The sequence below is a fragment of the Brassica oleracea genome, chromosome C1 (genome assembly GCF_000695525.1).
Source record: "Brassica oleracea var. oleracea cultivar TO1000 chromosome C1, BOL, whole genome shotgun sequence".
Lineage (NCBI taxonomy): Eukaryota > Viridiplantae > Streptophyta > Magnoliopsida > Brassicales > Brassicaceae > Brassica > Brassica oleracea.
In genome coordinates, this window is record NC_027748.1 from 29,250,715 (window position 1) to 29,273,052 (window position 22,338).

General features: G+C 34.5%; 3 protein-coding genes across 3 annotated transcripts; all 3 read left to right on the forward strand.

Annotated features, from left to right (window-relative positions):
- The first annotated feature begins 5,956 nt into the window (after window positions 1-5,956).
- On the forward strand, window positions 5,957-6,601 carry LOC106323058 (uncharacterized protein At1g43920, Chloroplastic-like). The gene is made up of 2 exons (XM_013761229.1): window positions 5,957-6,193; window positions 6,314-6,601. The coding sequence occupies exons 1-2, from the start codon at window positions 6,038-6,040 to the stop codon at window positions 6,599-6,601; spliced, it is 444 nt and encodes a 147-aa protein (XP_013616683.1). The 5' UTR covers window positions 5,957-6,037.
- Window positions 6,602-10,939: 4,338 nt separating this feature from the next.
- LOC106323048 (glucose-6-phosphate/phosphate translocator 2, chloroplastic) lies at window positions 10,940-12,825 on the forward strand. Its single transcript, XM_013761219.1, has 5 exons — window positions 10,940-11,538; window positions 11,640-11,865; window positions 11,956-12,181; window positions 12,246-12,459; window positions 12,578-12,825. Exons 1-5 carry the CDS (start codon window positions 11,041-11,043, stop codon window positions 12,587-12,589), a joined length of 1,176 nt encoding a protein of 391 aa, XP_013616673.1. The 5' UTR covers window positions 10,940-11,040; the 3' UTR covers window positions 12,590-12,825.
- A 1,152-nt stretch (window positions 12,826-13,977) lies between these two features.
- Window positions 13,978-15,114, forward strand: LOC106336839. The gene has a single exon (XM_013775787.1). It carries the CDS (start codon window positions 13,978-13,980, stop codon window positions 15,112-15,114), a length of 1,137 nt encoding a protein of 378 aa, XP_013631241.1.
- Window positions 15,115-22,338: the final 7,224 nt, after the last annotated feature.

The following is a 22,338-nucleotide window of genomic DNA, read 5'->3' on the forward strand; positions in this document are numbered from 1 at the left end:
GTCTTTTACGACGAATCATTTACGAGTTTCTTACGAGGAAACACAACGACCGCGTTACGTGGAAACCCCACGTGGTCTTTACGACGAAAACTTAATTCTTCTTTACGAGGAAAATATAACCTCGCTAATTAACGAGGAAATGGCGACGAATCTTCTCTTACGACAATCATATAACGACGAAACGCCTTTCATCGCCATTTCCTCGTAAGCCGTCTTTTCCGAGGAAATAACGACGATTTTGGCCGTCGTTAAATTTGTGTTTTCTTGTAGTGAATATAGTGAATATATTAATCGTTAATATGTTTCCATTTGAGATATGTCTTTTCAGAAGTGTGTACAAATTAATATTCAAAGTGTGTTGAAATCGTTTTACCAAGTGCATTTGTTTAGTAAATTAAGGTTTGGTATTTTTATTTTCTTAAGATGTTTATAAAACCACACAGAGTCTGAAATTAGTATCCGTTTATAGTTGTTCTACAAAATAAAATTCCTGAATATTGGATAGTCAACTAATTAATTTTGAAAATATTCAAAAATGATTTTTAATAAACCCTTTCACGATTATTAGCTAACGGAAACTAATTTTATCTAAAGAGATTATCCGGTTAAACTTGCACGATTTTTTTTTTAAATGTTCTCCTTTTTTTGGTGGAGATCATGAACGTAAAATTGGAAGTGGGGAGGTCATGGTTAAGACCCATAGTCCATTTTCATCAAATCATTATTAGTTATGTACACTATAGTCGTAACTCTATAAATTAATACTCGATAAATAAATATGTGGCACTGATTAGCTTGCAGAAATGTTGAGACCATGTCATTCCAGTCTGGCGTAATCGCTACACTGCACCAAGTAACCTTCCTGCAATGTTCATCCATTCCGTAAATAAATAGGTATAGGGAATGAACATATGGTCTCTGATTTCATTTCTTTCACCCGACAACATACATCATTGTTCAATTCTCCATACCCTCATTCGGTCCTTAGTGGATAATTTGTTGTTGAAAGCAAGCCAGACCATATAGGAGTGCATGGGTACAGCCTGAGTAAACCAGAAAATGTGTCTCCATGTGGCGTTTCTCTTCTTGGTGCGTAAAAACTTCCTGATCTGAGCTGAAAAGAAACTAGCTTTAAACTCATCTTGGTGATGTCTCCATAACACCATATCCGCGCCTGATAGTGGATCAGCGGTTGAATGGCTGCGATCTAAGCATAGATCTCAGGAAATCTACGCTGTCCACGGCTTCGAAGTTTCCAGGGGGAGAGGCAATCCGCTTCAGCAACTGTTGCAGCGCGGTCAATCCCATATACCTTATCCCTTCCTCACCTGTTACATCCAATAGCTTACACATTCTAAGCCAGTTGTCAACCCAAAAACGTAAAGCACCCATCGTTAATATGAAAACGCAAACAGTCATCAACTTTCGCCATGCCCAGGATCCTGATGTACCATCCTTAGCATCCCAACAAAACCCATGCTTATGTAGGTACTCTTTAGTCCAAGCCAACCAACATAACCCAGATTGAGTGGAGTCCCAACGAATTTTCAAACTGATATTTAATTTGATTCAGAAATATATTAGCTAGATTTGATAATTAATTTTCGTATAAATATATACACGATTCATATACTTATTTTGTTACTACAACTTTTAAAACTTTATTAAAGTAAAATGTACAAAAACTGAATTATAAATATCTTTAGAAATTTATTTAGTCTCCTTAACTTCAAGTACTTTGTTGCTATACGGTTATTTCATTGAAAAATCGATATCAAATATTCTAATGGTAAATTGATATTTAATATCGACTAATAACAATATATCACAAACATTGCAAGTATTTAATTTTTTAAAATTATGAAATATAAATATAAAACAACAAAATGCTCTACATACAATTTTTAATTGAGTAATGGTAAATTGATATTTAATAACAACTAATAATAATATATCACCAAGCATTATACGTATTTTTAAAACTTATTGAAATATAAATAGAAATATAAATTTGAATTGACCAAAATAAGTTTCACTAAAGGGTTAAATGAAAATTCTATTATTTTTTGTAATTTAATTAATTAATTATGAAATATATTAAAATAAATAAATATTTAAAATTTAAAAAATTTAGAAATTTCTTTTGGAAAACTATTTTCTTAAAAAAAAGTTTTGGAAGTCATTCTCGAATGTTTATGATATTTTTGAGAAATTCTCATGTTTACCACTTTATTGGTACCATTATTCATGTTTACTACCATTAAAGAGACATTTTCAAAAGTACATTTTTTATTAAGTGGCAAAAGATTCTAATACCCTTGTTCTTCATATATATAAGAGAAAAAGACAAAAATAGCACTAAATCAAGTTTTTGTTCTCAAACTAGCACTCAAGGTCAAAAGTCACAAAAATAGCACTTAATGTTTTATCAAAAGTCACAAACTTAGGGTTTAGAGTTAAAGGGTGAGGTTTAGGATTTAGGGTTTAGGGTTTAGGGTTTAGAGTTTAGGGTTTAGGGTTTAGGGTTTAGAGTTTAGGGTTTAGGGTTTAGGGTTTAGAGTTTAGGGTTTAGGGTTTAGGGTTTAGAGTTTAGGGTTTAGGGTTTAGGGTTTAGAGTAAGATTTCAAATTTTGAAAAATAAAAAAATTAAAATTTTCAAAGGATAAACTTTGAAGGTGCTATTTTGGTCATTTTAGTTTTTGTGTGCTATTTTTGTGATATAAACTTAGAAATGTGCTATTTTGGAGATTTGTCCTATATATAATACAAAATTATTTAAATAAATAAAATAAACATAAAAAATTATGTTTCCGAATTATATCTTTCAAATTCTAACTTTTTTATAAGAAAAAATTTTGGAAAATTTTATTTTTTCGATTTTTTTTCCAAAATTTCTTTTTGAAAATCGAAAATTATTTTTGAGACTATTTTTAAAATTTGTAAGTATTTATTTATATATTTATTAGAACAAGTTTTGATCAATTTGACCTTTGTTTTATTTTGTGATAATTTGTTTTGTGCTATCCTAAGATATTCCTCTTTTTAATTCTATGTTGCTAAAATTTAAATATTAATTTCTTCAGATAACACAATTATTTATTTTCATTAAATTTTACGTACTTTGTTATTAAAATCAGTATCACCCGTATATGTGCGATCCGATTCTAGTTATGTTTTAAAACTTAAAAACATGAAAAAGATCCACATCAAAGTTTTAGTCATATGATTTTTGACTAAAAAGGAAAAATGTTAACTCTTCTAATAAACTGGAATCAAAAGAATATGGACAATTAACTGGAAAACTTTTAAGAAGCATTTTTGTGAAACATTCTGGTGCGCAATTTCCAACAGATTCAATTAAAAATCCCATCGTAAGATCAATTTTGGGGCAAAATCAGCCAGATCAATTTCCGAAGAAACGGTTTTAAATTGGAGTGGTCCAATCACTTGCGCATTGGATTGATTTTGGTCTGAGTCAGACTAGTGTGTATTTGAACTCTAAGCTAACTAGAAGGGAAATGGATATGAATGGATCGATATGTGTTTGTAATAAGATTCAATCTCAGAGGTCTACATATGTGCTTATGCTGATACTTGAATGGGCATATAAATGAACGATGCTTCGACGCTTCGTTCGCATGGGCTAAACATTTGTTTAAAATATATTGTTTCGTCTATATGAAAAGACTTAAGATAATTGATTTGGTTACTAGTGTTATCAAAGTGTGTTTACTTTTTTCTACACACATCCGGTTAAAACTCCAAAGTTAAAAGTGCTGAAACTAGAGTAGTGAAAGCATGGGTGACCTATCGGGAAGTGATTCACGATAGCGTGCGAGTGAGGCTAAAGCACGGAGAAAAGTTATGTGGTGATTGTAGGATCAGTAAACAATAATTTCGAACCTTCGGAAAATTAATGCACCGCTAGTCAAACGAGATGGGGTCCATGGACCGAATGAGCGGGGTCCACAGACCGAATGAATGGATGTGGATGGTCCATTAGTCGTGGACGGTCGGAGCGTTATAAATGGTATCAGAGCTGGTTAACCATCTCGGTTCTTATCCGAAAGGCGTCTTGAGACCTGTCGTGAGGCGCAACGAAGACATTGCGTTCATTGAGAGGGGGTGAATTGTAACATCCCGAGTTGTGATATATGGAAGAGCTTAAAATAATTTATTTGGCTACCTATGTCATTAAAGTGCGCTTGCCTTTTTCGGCACACATTCGTTTAAAATTCCAAAGTTAAGCATGCTTAAATTGGATTAGTGGAAAGATGGGTGACCTATCGGGAAGTGATTCGCGATAGCGTACATGTGAGACTAAAACACAGGGAAATGTCATGTGGTGATTGAAAGTAAGTAAACAATGATTTTAAACCTTCGGAAAATTAATACACCTCTCGTCAGACGAAATGGAACCCACAGGTCCAATGAGTGGGCGTGGGAAACCCATTAACCGTGGACAGTCGAGGCGGGCGTGGGAAGCCCATTAGCCGTGGACGTCGAGGCCTTATGTAACGGTTAACTTTGAAATTTTAAACAAATATGTGCCGAAAATAATAAATACATTTTAACGACAAATATAACTAAATCAATTATTTTTAAAAAATTCATATATACAACTCGCTGTCGAGATGTTACACGTTTTTTACTAGTACTAGTATCCACACTTTAAAGAACTAAAGAAGTAACGAACTTCAAACCAGTACCGTCACCGAGTTCCCAAAATATTATTCCCTCATTTTTTTTAAAGATGCATATTCTAGACTTTTTACATATATTAAGAAAACTCATTAAATATGCATTGTTTTTTGTGAATAACAATTTTTCATAACTTTTACCCAATAGAAATTCAATAAACACCTTTATTTTTTCTGAAACTTACAATTTTTCATAAAATCATACATTGAAAAAGTAAAAAATATATCTTTTTGAAACAATTTTTTTCCAGAACATACATCTTTTAGGAACAAAGTGAGTATAAAATGCAGAAACATATTGAAAACAAGTCTGACATATTATCATAATGGCCAATACAATTTTTTTATTTCAGTAAGTTTCTCCGCCTCGAGGACAAAGAGAAAAGAACAAGTCGTAGGATATTAATAAAATATTTTAACAAAATGAATCAATTATATAAAAATGTTAACAGTTCAAAACGAAAACGACTTGAGATTCAATATCAATCGTTAGTGTTGTTCAGGACCCATGAGGTTCGTTTACGATTGAACATTTTCTTTTACTGTTTTAGGTTCGATCATTGTAAACCACAAAATATTACGGTGGCCAAGAAAAGTCCATCCATAGAAACAACGCAATTCAAAGATATTAAAATTTAAAAGAGAATTCGGCCAAAAAAACACCGAACTTTGCGGAAATTGCCAAAAGAAACCTGGACATATGGGCTAGCCAATAAAACCATGAACTTTTGTTGACTTTTTTAGTTTATTAAGAAATTTACGATTGACTGACCAGAGTAATACACCGTTAACCGAGTTAACAGATAAATAAGCGGATGTTAATTTTGGGTGTTAAAGTATACGACGTCGTTTCATCTATTTTTCTGATTAAAGACAAACGACGTCGTTTATATAGCTTTGTTATTAAATATATGGGTTTCCAACGGCTCGAACTCGTGTACTCGGGTTTAATGGTAGGGGTTTTTGTCACTGAGCTAGTGGACTTTGCAATAGATTTACGAACACAATTTGTTTTATTCTCTTTGAATCCGAGTTAAAAGACAAATGAAATGCCGCGTTTTATATTGCTTTTTTATTAAAAAGATGGGCTTCCATCGGCTCGAACTCGTGCACTCCGGTTTAATGGTAGGAGTTTTTGCCACTGAGCTAGTGGACTTTGCAATAGATTTACGAACACAATTTGTTTTATTCTCTTTGAATCCGAGTTAAAAGACAAATGAAATGCCGCGTTTTATATTGCTTTTAAAATCATAAATCCAGTTCGCGATTCAAGCTCGATTCTCTTCGATCTCGTCCTTAAGAATCTCGATTCTCACCTTTCCTTCTTCGAGTATCGCATGATGAGTTCGGGTTGTGAGGATTCGTCTGTGAATACGATGGGAATTCGTGGTATCCCGGAGCAATGCGGGTGTGGTCGAAGATTTGGGATATACACATCAAAAACGAAGGTCAATCCAGGAAGAACTTTCTTTAGATGCCCAACGTTTCAAAATGTAAGTGTTTAATTTGATTGCAATTGATTGTGTTTAAGAAATTGTTGAACATAAAGCTTCAATGGCTAGGTAGTGAGAAATTGTTTGAACATAAAGATTGTGTTCATGATTTGTGTCTAGGATCACTTGTATAAATGGGTAGATGAAGCTGTCTACGAAGAGGTTCAAGATGCATTGCCAAAAGTTGAGTGCTTTGCATCAGATGTTATGAAAATTAAAATGGAGATCGAAAGCATGAAAACCGTGGAGGGAGAGTTGAAAGAAGATGTCAGGAAGGCGAGAAATGAACTTAAGAAGCTGAATGTGATCATGAAAGTGGGTTTTCTAGTGGTTTGTTTAGGCGTTGTGATATGTCTTGTGTTGATCATGTTTGACAAAGCAGATGGGTTGTCTTTGAATACCTACTAGGAGACTCTGTTTATGTAATGGTAATGGTTTCAATAAGGTTTTAAGACTATGTTTCAGTAAGGTTTATGTTTTACTTCTTGATTGTTTATAGAAGGACAAATGAACACACCAATGAACAGACCATCAAGATAAACAACACGATGAAAACACAAAGATAATAACCAACACTATCTTCATTGAGAGTTTCAAATTAAAACAGCAGGAAGAGAAAAAAAAAGTAGTTCTTGTTCCAAAAGCATTCAGATAGAGACACCATCATAAACGACACACAAAAAAAGCATATTTAATATTGATCTAAGAGAACCATCTTCCCCACGCTGTTGTCTGTGATGGTTGAGCTTGTGAGGATTGTGGAACTTCCCATCGTGATAGTTGAGCTTGTGAGGATTGGGGAACTTCCCATGCATCATCACCCCCTTCGTCTTCATCAATCTCACAGTCATCATTTTTTGCTTTATCACCAAAATAAAGACTCAAATCTGTACAACCAACTTCCTCAATGCCAGCAATACCGTTCTCATCTTCCCTACCATCATCACATATATCCCCAAATTCCTCTTCTTTATTTACCACAATCTGGAGAAATTCTTCTCTGTCATCACCATCATCACCTAGACTCTTCTCCGAGTTTACCTTCTGCTTCTTCGATTGTCTAGGAGACACAGGCGACCACCCATATGAAGTTCCCCGCCTTGTCTTCGACGCCTTCGACGCCTCTGTAGATGCCAACATCGATATCCCTTCAACGCTTTTACGGATCCTCGATCTCTCCGGCGATGACAAACTCACAGAAGCATCGCGTTCTCCACCCTTCTTCGACTCTTGAACCGCTTCGTCACTCCCGTAATCAAAATTCCTCATCGCTCCGAAAATCATTACCTCCCTTCCATTCCTTGTGAACTTCGTCTTTACCATCTCCTCACATCACAAGAAAAATCCCCAAATCGATTTGAGAAATTAGGGTTACGTTCAAACATGGGTTTCGTTTTGTTTGATTTCAATCAAACACATCTTTTGATCAATAAAAATAAACATGTGTTGTAATCTTCCGAAAAGTCCACTAGCTCAGTGGCAAAACCCTCTAAGGACCACGAGTGCACGGGTTTGAGTCCAGCCAACAACAATTTTAATTAAGCAAAACGACGTCGTCTTGAGATTTTGTCTTTAACAAAACAATTGGATGAAACGACGTAGTTTCACTAAACGGCAGTAATTAACGGTGAGTTAACACTGTCTTAACTGTCGGTTAACAGTGTGTTAATCTGGTAAGTCAACCGTAAGTTTGTGAATAAACTAAAAAAATCAACAAAAGATCTGGGTTTTATTGGTCAGACTCGAGTACAGGTTTCTTTTGGTAATTTCCGCAAAGTTCAGTGTTTTTTGGGCCGATTTCTCAAATTTAAAACATACTTATGTAGTTACAAAAATTGAATGGTAAACCATCGTATAGACAGGCGACGGTAGATACCAGTATTTACGTCTCAAGACTTAAAACTATTTTTTTTTGATAAGTAACTTAGAATTACTGTTAATGTTTTTTTCTGAACATAAATTACTGTTAATGTTATTAGAAGAGATAGTGTTTTCTCGTCTAGGCTTTTTTTTTTAGCTTTGAGAATATCGGGTAGAGAGCTAAGGGTTAGACTCTCTATACCGGCGGTAGAAGCGAGCCGGCTAAGTCGTTTAGTTCTGGTAGCCTCTCAAAACCCTTCGCTTTAAATACAAAAGCATTTTTTATTTAAAAAACTAAAAGTTAGTGTTTACGATGGTGTAATTTAGGGTTTGAAGTTTGTTTTTACTCTTTTCATTTGTTTTATTTTGACTGGTCCCTATATTCACCTTTGATTCTGTTGTGTAACCAATTCATGATAATTTGGTATCTAATTGTTAAAATTAATCAACGACTCATATTTCAACGGAGTAAACGCGAAGAAAGATCAATCAAATGAGCTATTTGGAAATCAAATTTTCTGATTACGAACTTTCCTAGGAACATTTCTAGCCGTCGAAAACAAACCAAGTTTACCTGACCTATAAACACACACATACATGCAAAGGACACATGTGTTGTAGGAACCGTGTTGGTGAAGAGAAAGTTCTCATCTAATGAGAGTTGCATGTGTTCAACAACTTTGTTATGTTTTGTAGTTTTCCTTTGAGATATTTCTGCGGTGAGAATTCAATTTGCAGTTACATCAATGTTGCAGCTGTACGTCGCACATGTAACCAGATCCTCTTTCATTTCAACGGTCCAAATTAATGTTACATAAACACACATACACACGTATATATGATATACGTATATCACACGAACAACACATACTTTCAAGACTTGGCTGCGGCATATATGAACCATTATATGTTATAGTTCTAATGAGTTTCTTAGATACAACCTTCTTAAATTGATTATACACTACTCGATGACCAAATCAAAACTAATGAGTGTAGTATGATGGTTTAGGTTTTATACCTCTATCTTTTGGTTTCTAAAATCTGTAGCACAAGTTGCAAAAACAGTGTATTTTTTCTTTTGAGTAAATTTAACATATATTCAAAAACAAATGTGAGGTTTGTTAATTGTTCATATATTTTATTGTAAGGTGAAAGTGTCTCCACCCATTGTGATTCCCCTTGAATGGCAAGAAAACTCATTTATTTTACAGTTTTTGTTATTATTCTGGATTCCGGTAGATGATTTTTCTGGTTACTAGTTTATGGCCCATGTTATGCATGGGAAAAATGATTGTAAAAGTATCCATGCCAAAATGAGTGTTCAAAAAAAGAAAAAAAGTATCCATGCCAAAATGATTGTTCAAAGTGTCTTCAATTATAAGAGAATAAAAATGTGTTTTATTGGCAATTTATGGAACAAAATAATGTAGAACCACGATTTGGTGATCAAACTAATTAAAGATTAAAAGCATTACATTATTATAAGTCCATATAGAAGACCAAATACAATTAAGAACTTGCAGATTTTATAATGAATAAAATGTATGTCATTTTCCCTAAAACAACAAAAAGATTAAAAAATTTCGATATATGTTAAAATTTGAAAATTTTCTTCAAAACATTTAGCAGTGAAAGATATGTTGAAATGGTTACCTTATATGGTTGGTGTATCCTTCTAACATTGACCAAATAACATATCTAAAGGACGCGATTGATAACATTTGGCCGAACATGAAATTAAAGGAGTGATAGACATTTGATGTTAGACATGAGGCGTCAGAATTTTCTTGTTCGCATTTTAATCCAGCTATTGCTTACAACTCAAAGTTATCAGTTTTTGTAGAAGAAAAAGAAATTGAATATCGTGAGAGATTAAGAAGTGGGGGACGGTTGTGCTAAAAACTGTTTTTCTCATTAATTTTTTTTCTGTTTAACAAAAACAAAATAACTAATTTTATTTTAAAACAGTGAATGACATGTACCATTCACAGAATTGCAAACTGATTTCTTTTTTTATAGTATAAAAGATAAAAAAAAATATTTTATTTCATTAAATATCTTTACTTACATTTACATATTGATTGATATTTGGTCACGTTACCTCTGAGTCTTGACAACTATAGACGGCAAGAAAATAAAAATCATGGTCGAAAACCTTTTCTAGTCCACAAAGGAGGAGAAAATAAAAATTATTTTCAGTACAATATATAATGAAAAATAAATAGCAGAATTTCTCTATTAATATCCAAAACTTAAAACAAGGTTCAAATTTTTCACTTTTACATATATAAAGTTAGTAAATGCCATACACATATTTTTATCGGTCGATTGGAAAACTACATATATGATCAGTTTCATATGTAAATGAAAAAGAATGGTTTAATGTAAAAAACATATACACTCAGATGGTATCATGGTGGCTGTAGTCTAGATAAGAAGTTCAATACTGTTGTGAAAAAAAGGAAGAGATTGTATTGGTCTCTGAACATATGAGGCAAGAAAAAGATACACGTTTAATATTTAAAAATTCGTTTTAAAAAGAAAACAGGAGGATAAGTACCAAGAAAGTATATGGGTAGTGCAAGAAAGCTATGCTATTTCAAAGTTGATATTTGCTTCCTTAATCGTAACTCGTAAGACGCAAAGACTAAAGACTTGGTCTCACAGATTTTAGATTCTATGAAGACATCATGAAACTCAACGTTTCAACGGAAAAAGCTCACGCACTCTCTCTTTAGTAGTTTGAGGGAAATACCCATACCATACTCTTAAACACTTTAAACCGTCCACATTTCGTAATTTTAAAAAGTATCTGAATTCTGTTTTGTCGTTACCTTTCCCTCCTCTGTTCTTAAACCTCCTCAAAATCTCCTATAAATTCTCTTCTTCTATACCTCTTCCATTAACCCCAAGAAAACAAACGGCTCTGTTCTCTCTCTCTCTCTCTTTCTCTCTTGCCAAGAAAATCTTGAACCCACCTCGGGACAATGATCTCTTCTGTTAAACCAACTCCATCTTCCTTCTCCGCCACCTCCACCGGCGCCAGACGGTCAATTCCGACGAAGCTCCAGTTTTCTCCTTTACACATCACCAGAAGCTGCCATAACCAAAGCTTCATCAACTCCAATGTCTCCCATCAAAAGCCGCTCCACATTTCATCTGCCGAGAACCTTTCTAGCTTCAAGCGTGAGGTCAGAGTCGAAGCCTACGAGGCAGATCGATCTCGTCCGCTCGACATCAACATCGAGCTTCCCGACGAACAATCAGCGCAGAAGCTGAAGATCGGAATCTATTTCGCGACTTGGTGGGCACTCAACGTTGTCTTCAACATCTACAACAAGAAAGTCCTCAACGCTTTTCCTTACCCGTGGCTAACTTCGACCTTGTCTCTCGCTTGTGGCTCTCTCATGATGCTCGTTTCTTGGGCCACTAGAATAGCTGAAGCTCCTAAAACTGATCTCGATTTCTGGAAAACTCTGTTCCCGGTAAGAAATCATTTCATAACTCTGTTTTGAACTAATCTTGATTTCTAATTGTTGGTTGTCTGATTAAGACATGTGTGTTTAATGTTTCGTCACTTCATCAGGTGGCTGTGGCGCACACAATCGGACATGTGGCAGCAACAGTGAGTATGTCGAAAGTAGCAGTGTCCTTCACACACATCATCAAAAGTGGTGAACCAGCTTTCAGTGTCTTGGTCTCAAGATTCTTCTTGGGAGAGACTTTCCCTCTTCCAGTTTATCTCTCTCTCTTACCCATCATCGGAGGATGTGCTCTCGCCGCAGTCACCGAGCTTAACTTCAACATGATTGGTAAAGCATTAAACTCACAAACTGGTTCTGTAACCAATGGATGTTACATTATGAGAGTTTCCTGAAGTTTTGGGGTTTATTTTTTGGCAGGGTTTATGGGAGCGATGATATCGAATTTAGCATTTGTGTTTAGGAACATATTTTCAAAGAAAGGGATGAAAGGGAAGTCAGTGAGCGGAATGAATTACTACGCTTGCTTATCGATGATGTCTCTTTTGATCCTCACACCATTTGCAATCGCTGTAGAAGGTCCTAAAATGTGGGCTGCTGGTTGGGAAAACGCAGTTTCTCAACAAATTGGACCGAACTTTGTCTGGTATGAACTAAAACCAAATTACTAATCTCTTTTTGAATTTTAATTCCATTTTGTGTGGTTACAGGTGGGTAGTGGCACAGAGTGTGTTCTACCATTTGTATAATCAGGTCTCATACATGTCCTTAGACCAGATTTCGCCGTTGACATTCAGTATCGGTAATACAATGAAGAGGATTTCGGTCATTGTGGCTTCTATCATCATTTTTCATACCCCGGTTCAACCAGTCAATGCTCTTGGAGCTGCCATTGCCATTCTTGGAACTTTCCTATACTCACAGGTTAACATACAATCTTTGGTTGTCTAGCAGAAATTGCCCATTCCTCGGTTTCTATGTCGTTGTAATAGACTTTTCATTATTAATGTTGTTTCTCTGTTACCTTGTAATCCTTGAGCAGGCTAAGATGTGAGGATGGTTTAGGAAGCTGGATTTTTTCGATGGATTTCGATAGGAACTATTAACAAGAAATAAATTTTGAGGTGAGATCAACATCGGAAATAGCTTTGTCCTGTCAATGGATTTGAAGAAACTGTAGCATGAAGTTGATGATCTCACAAGAGTGCTTGCTTTTTTTTTTTACATTTTGTGTATCATTTTAGATTTTGCATAAGACCAAGTAGATATTCTATATCATAATATAAAGCAGTAATATTCACCAAAATGAAAACACTATCACGGAAAAAAAGACATTTAATAAGATAAAAATAAAAAAACAGTGATAAAACCTAGAGGGAAACTATATCTGCTACAAAAATCTCAAGCTCTAAAGTCTAGTTAAATACACACATGAGCTTAACGTCCTGATCTATTAAAACATAAGCATCATTAAACTCAATATAGAAGCTCAACTTCGAACTCACAGTAAAAAGTTTTTTTTTTTAAAAGAGAGGATATTTGTTATTAATAGAGCTGATGATCAATTGACAAGATTCTAGAGCCAAACTAAGCTGTAAACTGCAAGATCCTAGTTAAAACACTAGCATAAGCTTCACGACCTCCAAATGGTCTAAAATTATTTCAACTACAAAAGTATCTTTAAATGCTTCAATTCCTTGAATTTTAACTGTATAATGGTTAGCCATTACTATTTCCTCTGCATCCCCAAACCAGTTTGTTATAATTGTATGCGTTGACCTAACTTAAGCTTGAAGCTATCTTGTTGTTATCCTAATGAGCTTAGGATTAGGAAGTCTTATTTCATTGTTATCTAGTTAAGTGTTTCCTATTGAGTTTAGGAAACTATGAGAGTCTATATAAGAAGCTACCGTGATGTGGTAGAGCTTAGAGTGTTGTGAGCTTTTAGTTTTTGAAGTTCTCTAAAAGCAATAAAGAGTTCTTGAGTTTGAGATTATAGAGCTTGATCGTTGAGTTACGATTACATCTTTGGTTTCAGTAATTGGTATCAGCGCTTAACTATTTGAAATCAAAAGACCTTGAGAAGAGAAGACAAACATGACGGATTTGTCGATAGCTATATACAAACCAAAGGAGAATGGTTCCTCCGGGATCAAGTGTCCGATGCTCACCACCACCAATTACACGGTTTGGAGTATGCGTATGAACGTTTTGCTCAAGGTGCATAAGGTGTGAGAATCAATTGATCCAGGCAGCGACGACAGAGACAAAAGTGATATGGCTCGAGCTTTCTTGTTCTAATCAATCCCTGAAAGTTTAGTTCTCCAAGTCGGTACTCTAGAAACCGCAAAATAAGTTTGGGATGCGATCAAAACCAGACATGTAGGGGCAGATAGGGTCCGAGAGGCAAGACTACAGACACTTATGGATGAGTTTAATAAAATGAAGATGAAGGATACGAAAACCATAGATGAGTTCTCTGGTAAACTTGCTGAGATATCTTCCAAGTCTGCAGCTTTGGGTGAAGTTCTTGATGAACCAAAGCTCGTAAAGAAATTTCTAAGTAGCTTGCCGAAGAAGAAATACATTCATATCATAGCTGCGCTTGAACAAGTCCTTAACCTAAACACAACAGGCTTTGAGGATATTGTGGGGAGGTTAAAGGCTTATGAAGAAAGAGTTCAAGATGAAGATCAACAAGATGACCAAGGGAAAGTACTCTTGTATACTAATACCGACTCTCAAGGGCAACAAGAAGGCTATGGTAGAGGAAGAGGTCAAGGCGGTCGCTATAACAATATGGGACGTGGAAGAGGACGTTATAATGGCGATCGATCTAACTGGAGACAAGGAGGTGACTGGACGCAAGGGAGAGATGCCTCCAAAGTTGTTTGTTATCGTTATGATAAAACAGGACACTATGTCTATGATTGTCCCGACCGTTTGCTTAAACTTCGAGAAACGCATGAGACAGAGAATGATAGCACACATGAAGCTGAGGAGCTGATGGTGCATGAGTTGATTTATCTTAATGAAGAGAAGGTAGTGCCAAGCAAGTTCGAGACACAATCCGGAGCTGACAATATTTGGTACCTAGACAATGGAGCTAGCAACCATATGACAGGGAATCGAGACTATTTCAAGAATATAGATGAGTCTATTACAGGGAAAGTTCGCTTTGGAGATGACTCAAGGATAGACATCAAAGGAAAAGGATCGGTTCTCTTCATTACTGGCGATGGGAAACGGAAATCATTGGCTGATATGTACTTTATACCTGAGTTAAAGAGTAACATAATCTCTCTTGGCCAGGCAACAGAATCTGGTTGTGATATCAGAATGAGAGATGAGTATCTAACGCTTCATGATCGACAAGGAAACTTGCTAGTCAAATCAGTAAGGTCAAATAATAGACTATACAAAGTCGTGATGGAGGTTGAAGGAGCAAAGTGTCTCCAACTTGAGAAGGTTAGTGATTCTATTTTGTGGCACGCAAGACTCGGACATGTTGGTATGGACTCTATGAAAGCAATGGTAAGCAAGGAGATAATTACAGGAATGCCAAAGATGAGTATATGAAAAGAAACGTGTGCTTCTTGTCTTATGGGAAAACAAACGAGAGGCTCGTTCCTAAAGCTACAACCTACGGTGCTCAAAACGTTCTTGAGCTTCTCCATGGTGATATCTGTGGACCAATCTCGGCATCAATAGCTGGAGGAAGCAGATACATATTTGTTTTGATTGATGATCATTCAAGATACATGTGGTCGATTTTATTAAAATAAAAGAGTGAAGCTTTTGAACGTTTCAAGGTGTTTAAGAGTTTGGTTGAGCAGGAAACTAGCGTCACCATTCAAACATTACGTACAAATAGAGGAGGAGAGTTCATGAGGAGAGTTCATGTCTCGAGAGTTTCAGAGTTTTCGCGATAACCATGGGATCAAACGACATATGATCGCGCCATATGATAGACCATGGATTTTACCCATTATTAGCCATGGTTTATAAATGTTTTAAGATATATTTACTATTATATAGAGTCTATTTAGAGTAATTACAGGTTCATGTACTAACTGAAAGAAAATGATGTATTTGGAGCTATTTGGAGATCTTTTGAGCTTTGCTGGAAATAGGAGATGGTCGACGGTTACCAAAAAATATAGATCGATGTTGAGCTCTTCTCATCGATCAACAGCGAAGCCACCCGAGAGTTAATGACAAATTAGAAGATTTCAAGTTTCACAAAAGTTTCAATAATTACATCTTAAGTCTCTGGCCGCCTGTTAGGCTATTTATTAGGGTTTTGTATCATTTTAGAAAAAGACTTGCATAGAGACCTTTTTAGACCTAATTTGAAGGAAGCAAGAGGCCACCATTGAAAGGAGAGAGCTTAGGATTGGAGAGATAGATCAATACTACAAAACAGAGAAGATCTTGAACTCCCTTGCTTTCACTTATTTTGTTGCTTACTTTTATTGTTAATTTCATTTTTAAGTATTATTCAGACCATCATACTATGTGTTTCATGAATATGTCTGAGTAGTCCATACTGTTAGATTTATGTTTCTCAATAGGTTGATAAATGTATTACTGACACAAACAATTGTTAGGGTGTTTAAAATTATAGTTCTTCATCTAGTTGTGCTTAAAGCTAAGTTTAGGATTGATCACCCTTTAAACTTAAATCTTAGGATTAATTGAGATCAAGCCATTGCTTGACTCAATGCCTGAAAATAAACTAGTATGATCTAACTGACTAGATACAGACGAGAGTTGATCTAGTAAGTTAGAGAATATAAATCAAACATGTCTGTAAAGCTTTATGGAAGAAGTATCGATCGACGCAGCGCTAGCCCTGTCGATCGATATTTTGAAAGGTGTATTGATCGATATTCGTAACGAATCATCGATCAACACTTTCTCGTGATTGACATACGAGAGTTGTAATCCGAGATCCAGATTAGATAATCAGATTGATTATATCTTAGTTTGAATTCAAGAACAATTAATATCAATAAACCCCTAAAGACCCAATTTAAGTATTACTTATCATACCTGAGAACATACCTGAATCTAGCTATTCTCCCAATTGTTAACAACCTCAAAACAAATCCATCGAGCAATAAACTTGCTCACAAATCCATTTATTGCTTTAAAACCTATAAACCAATTAATCTAGCCTATTTCAAAGACCATAATCTATTGTGTAATCTTAGAGTCTTTGTGGATTCGATCCCTAAGTACTACATCTGAACCTCTTATTTGAGAGAGTAATTCACTCCGTAAGGTAATTTGAGTGATATCACCATACTCTCCACAACATAATTGAGTAGTTGAGAGACGAAACATGACACTTATGGAGATGACGAGGAGTATCATGAAACATATGAAGATACCACACTACTTATGGGGTGAAGCCGTGAGACATTCAACCTAATTGATTAATAGGGTAGCTACAAGAACACTGAAAGATCAGTCTCCTTATGAGTGTTTCAAGAAGAAGAAGCCGAATATGGGGCACATTCGAGTGTTTGGATGTACATGTTATGCTAAGCGTGATACTCAACATCTCAAGAAGCTTGATGACAGGTCCAGAGAGTTAGTGCATCTTGGAGTTGAACCGGGTTCAAAGGCCTATAGATTATATGATCCAAGAAGTCATAAGGTAGTGGTTAGCCGAGATGTTGTTTTTGATGAAAACAAAGCTTGGAGTTGGAACAGAGTTGGGTAAAACTCGTCTGAAGTCACTTTTGAGCTCACGTTTCCAGCTCACAGTGAAGAAATAAAACCTGAAACCGAGAGTGAAGAAAATATATGTGATAAGGATGAAGAAGAGAGTGACTGTGAAGATGATAGCGAAACAGATGACTCTGAGACTCTAATACTAAGGAGATCAACAAGAACTAGTACAAGGCCGGGTTATTTAGATGATTATGTTCTCAAGATAGAAGTACTCGAGACAGAGAGGATTTTGCTGCTCATCAATGATGAGCCTTGGGACTGGAATGAGGCTAGAGTCAAGAAGGTTTGGAGAGAAGCTTGTGAAGATGAGATCACATATATAAAGAAGAACAAGACTTGGACACTTGTTGAGCTTCCTGCTGGATGTAAAGCTATTGGATTGAAGTGAGTTTTTAAGATAAAACGCAATGCGGATGGGAGTATAAGCAAGTACAAAGCAAGACTTGTTGTGCAGCGTCATGGCATTGATTATGAAGAAGTATTTGCTCTCGTTGCTAGACTAGAGACTGTTCGGTTTATCATTGCATTAGCAGCATCCAATGGATGGGAAGTTCATCATCTTGATGTCAAAACCGCGTTCTTGCATGGAGATTTGGCTGAAGAATTTTATGTGTGTCAATCCGATGGTTTCAAGGTAAAGGGAAGTGAAGAAAAGGTTTACAAGTTACATAAAGCTCTCTATGGACTAAAGCAAGCTCCAAGAGCTTGGAACATCTAGTTGAAATCGATTCTCAAGGAGTTAAACTTCAGTTAGTGTTCAAAGGAGCCTTCTCTGTTCAAGAAGAGAACGAATGGGCATCATCTGCTAGTTGCCGTGTATGTAGATGATCTCTTGGTGACAGGGTCAAGTGTGGAGGTCATAAGAGAGTTTAAAGCAGAGATGGCAGCAAAGTTTGAGATGACTAATCTTGGTAAGCTTACCTACTACCTAGGAATCGAGGTGATTTAGTCTGAGTATGGAATTGTGTTGAAACAAGAACGATATGCATCCAAGATCTTAGAAGAAGCAGGGATGAATGAATGCAATGCAGTTCAAGTTCCAATGGATTCCGGTGTAAAACTGTCTAAGGCTGAAGAGGAAGAGGATGTCAATGAAACAGAGTTTAGGAAGAGCATCGGGTGCCTCAGATATTTGATTCATACACTCCCTGATCTTGCTTACAGTGTAGGCATTTTGAGTAGATATATGCATAGTCCTAAGGTATCATACGCAGCGGCTCTAAAACAAGTCCTTAGGTATGTCCGAGGCAGCTGTTCTCTTGGTTTGTTCTACAAAAGAGAGCATGAGAAAGGACTTGTGGGATATAGTGGTAGCAGCTACAATGTAGATCCTAATGACGGAAGAAGCACAACTGGTTTCATCTTCTAGGAGAAATCGTTGATGAGTCTAACAAAGCATTGATACTTATTGACAATAAGACTGCGATTGCTTTAACAAAGAATCCGGTCTTTCATGGTAGAAGCAAACATATACACAAGCGATTTCATTTTATTAGAGAATGTGTAGAAGATGGGCTTTTAACCGTGAAACATGTAGCTGGTAAGGAGCAGAAGGCTGATATCTTGACTAAAGCATTAGGAAGGTGTAAGTTTAAAGAGATGAGAGAGTTCATTGATGTTCTAGAAGTGAAAGAAGAAGACATCAAGCTTAAGGGGAGAATGTTGACCTAACTTAAGCTTGAAGCTATCTTGTTGTTATCCTAATGAACTTAGGATTAGGAAGTCTTATTTCATTGTCATCTAGTTAAGTGTTTCCTAATGAGTTTAGGAAACTATAAGAGTCTATATAAGAAGTTACCGTAATGTGGTAGAGCTTAGAATGTTGTGAGCTTTTAGTTTTTGAGGTTTTCTAAAAGCAATAAAGAGTTCTTAAGTTTGAGATTATAGAGCTTGATCGTTGAGTTTCGATTACATCTTTGTTTTCAATAGTATGTTATTAACATAGAAAAGTTTCACGTCCTCTACATGGTCTAGAAAAGGACAAGTGTAACTTTAATCACTGTCCTTCAATCCTTGGATTTCAAGTCTTGTGAACGTGTTTATTTCAGTATTGTAGTAGAACATGCAGAAAGACAAGTAGCCATCGGTTGTCAGTTTGTCACTCCAACACAATTTCACTAGTGCGAGTGACAAAAACATTTCGGTTTATGTTACTGAAAATATTTTTATAATCATTTAAGTAAAATAGATAAATATAAGGAAATTATTTTTATTACTTTGAAAATATATATGTTGCTTATTTTTGTGTGTTTAAATGAAAGAGATTATTACTTTTTTCTTAATATCAACATTGTTCTAGGGATTTTTTTTTTTATGAAATTTATTATAACTAAATATATTTTCGTTTTAGTTTTTAAAAAAAATTATAAATGCTTCGTTTCTATTATATATGTTATTTGGAAAATATAAAAAACTAAGTGCAAAATTTAATTGACAGAAATTTCAAAATAATTTGTTTTAATAACTATAATTATATGTAAGGAGTTTTTCAAATATGACTCAAAATTTCAAGTCAACACCAAAAGTAACCTATTTTTTATAGATTTTTTTTATTTGTCCTATTTATCCACAAAGTTGTAGTTATTCATGAAAATGCCAAAAGTCAACATCAAAAGTTACCTATATTTTTTCGAAAATGAATATTTTACTCAACCATCATCATCTTCATCAAGTATTTACAATATTATCCTCAATACATTAACCACTATGAAAAACCAATTTGAAATGCACCTAAAAATCCAAATCCCCTTCTCTAATTCAATTGTGACTTTAAGATTAAAAGTTAATCAATTGTGTTTGATTAAAAATTAATTCAATTGTGAAATCAAGATTAAAAGTTAATCACAATTGCAAAACGCAATTGATTAATTTTTAATCTTGATTTCACAATTGAATTAGAGAGGGGGAGCTGGGTAGAGCTAAGATCATTAGGAGAAAATATGCAGCGAGTTTATATCTTTGAGTGGTTTGGTCAAGAGGTTAGTAGTATAGGGGGGAGTCAACCCGGACACTTTTTATTTTTATTTTTGTAAAACTCAACTGATTAACACACTATAAACATCGAGATCCAAAATTTCCAAACAGTAAATTTATTTATTTATTTTCTTAAGGAGTAGACCATCTCAAATCATGTTTTTATCTTATGACTTTTGAATATTTCAATTTTTTAACAAAAAAACAAGAACACCACCGGCATCTTCTTCTTTTATGTTGCATAATTAAGAAACCCATTAAAAGACTAACGAAAGTAGACAGAGAAAAACAACTTCATAATGTAAAAGATAATTCTCAAAATCGGTATACGGTGTTATCTTTGATGTCTGATGAAAGATCAGAAGAGATGAGTGGGATATTTGTTTGTGGGTATTTTTATTACATGGATTTTTAAAATCTTGTAAGTAAACATGATATTTTCAAAATCTAGTCTCATGAGTAAAAATATAGATAATTTACATCCCAATAACAATAAAATTTAATAGAATTACAAAATCAATAAAATCTACACTTTTTGAGTAACAAAAAATTTGAATGGAATTTAAAATTCTTAAACCAATAACAATAGATTTTACTAAGATTTTTAAAATTTCATAAACCAATAACCATGGAATCTCAAAATTTTACAACTCATCCAAAATTTGTCAATTGCTTTAGTTTTCAAAACATTTAAAATTACAAGACTAAAGCATGCATTTTTGGATTAATATATAAAATTTACTGTATCAACAACGAAATATTATTTACAGAGTTGGTAAAAAAAATACCGAAGATGGATAATATAACAATAGCTGAAATGGCAATTATTGCACCACGTTGCATACTTTTATGCATTATAAATATTATTTACCTATTTAATATCTAATTAATTATTTAGATACAACTTTATATTATAAATTAGCTATTTTATTGGTCTTGATTGTTTATGCTAATAGAGTTTCAAATCCGCATATTTCTTTGTTTTTTATATAATATTGAAACACCATTTTGTTAATTGCTTTCGTATTTTAAACATTTGAAATTACAAGACCAAATCATGCATTATTGGTTGAAATATTAAATTTACTGTAACAATAAATAAATATCATATACAGAGTTGGTAAAAGGAAAATACCGAAGAATGAAAATAGTAATAATTAGGTAAAATGACAGTTATTGCACCACCTTGCATAATATTTTATGCATTATAAGTATTCAAATATTCAAATATCAAATATTCTACTTAATTTCTAATCGATTATTTAGATAGAAAACTGTATACTATATTTATTAGTCATCTCTGGCCAATCTCAGATATCAGGGATCAGAACTCAGGAAAGCTCTTAGTGATTTGCGGAGATGGTCCTTCCGGGTTATTGATTCAAAGGCAAATCGGTGGTCGCAGTCTTACGTTGCTCAAGGGAATCCTCTTTGGCTGGAGGAACTTTTTGTAGCTGATAAGCAGGGGACGTGAGGTATTGGAGTTCAGTCTCTGGGGGGAACTTATACGTGTTGTGTTTGCTCTGTTTTGTGGTTGCACTATGCGTACTCTGTTCTTTTCCTTTCAAGGACTTTCTGTGTTTGGATTATTCAATAAAATTATACAAGAGTTAAGAAAAAATATATTTATTAGTCATCTTAGCTTTTACTAACTTTAAGATTCAAAACCGCATATTGCATGCATACTGTATTGTTGTTAATAAAACACAAAATTTTATTTTAGTTATAGAAATATTCCTCATTGGAAGTCTCTAATAAAAGTTAAAATAAAAGAAAAAATGAGACGAGATGAGAAATGCAATGCAATATCTCAAAGAAGAAACTTTTTATTTTTTTTGAGAAACTCTACTACCACATGTTTATTTACAAAATGAATTATGAATAGGATTGGGATACCTAAAGTTTTAAAATCAATCATTCAATTTTTATTTACATTTTAAAAAAAAAATCTGTTTGCAAACTTTTGTGGTAGTTGTTGTACTATTTTGGCAATCTTATATTATTATTTATATTTTAAGAGGGACCGTTGGGTGTCTTATGAGTATGATCAGTTGGGTGTCTTATGAGTATGATCATTTCCAATCCAAT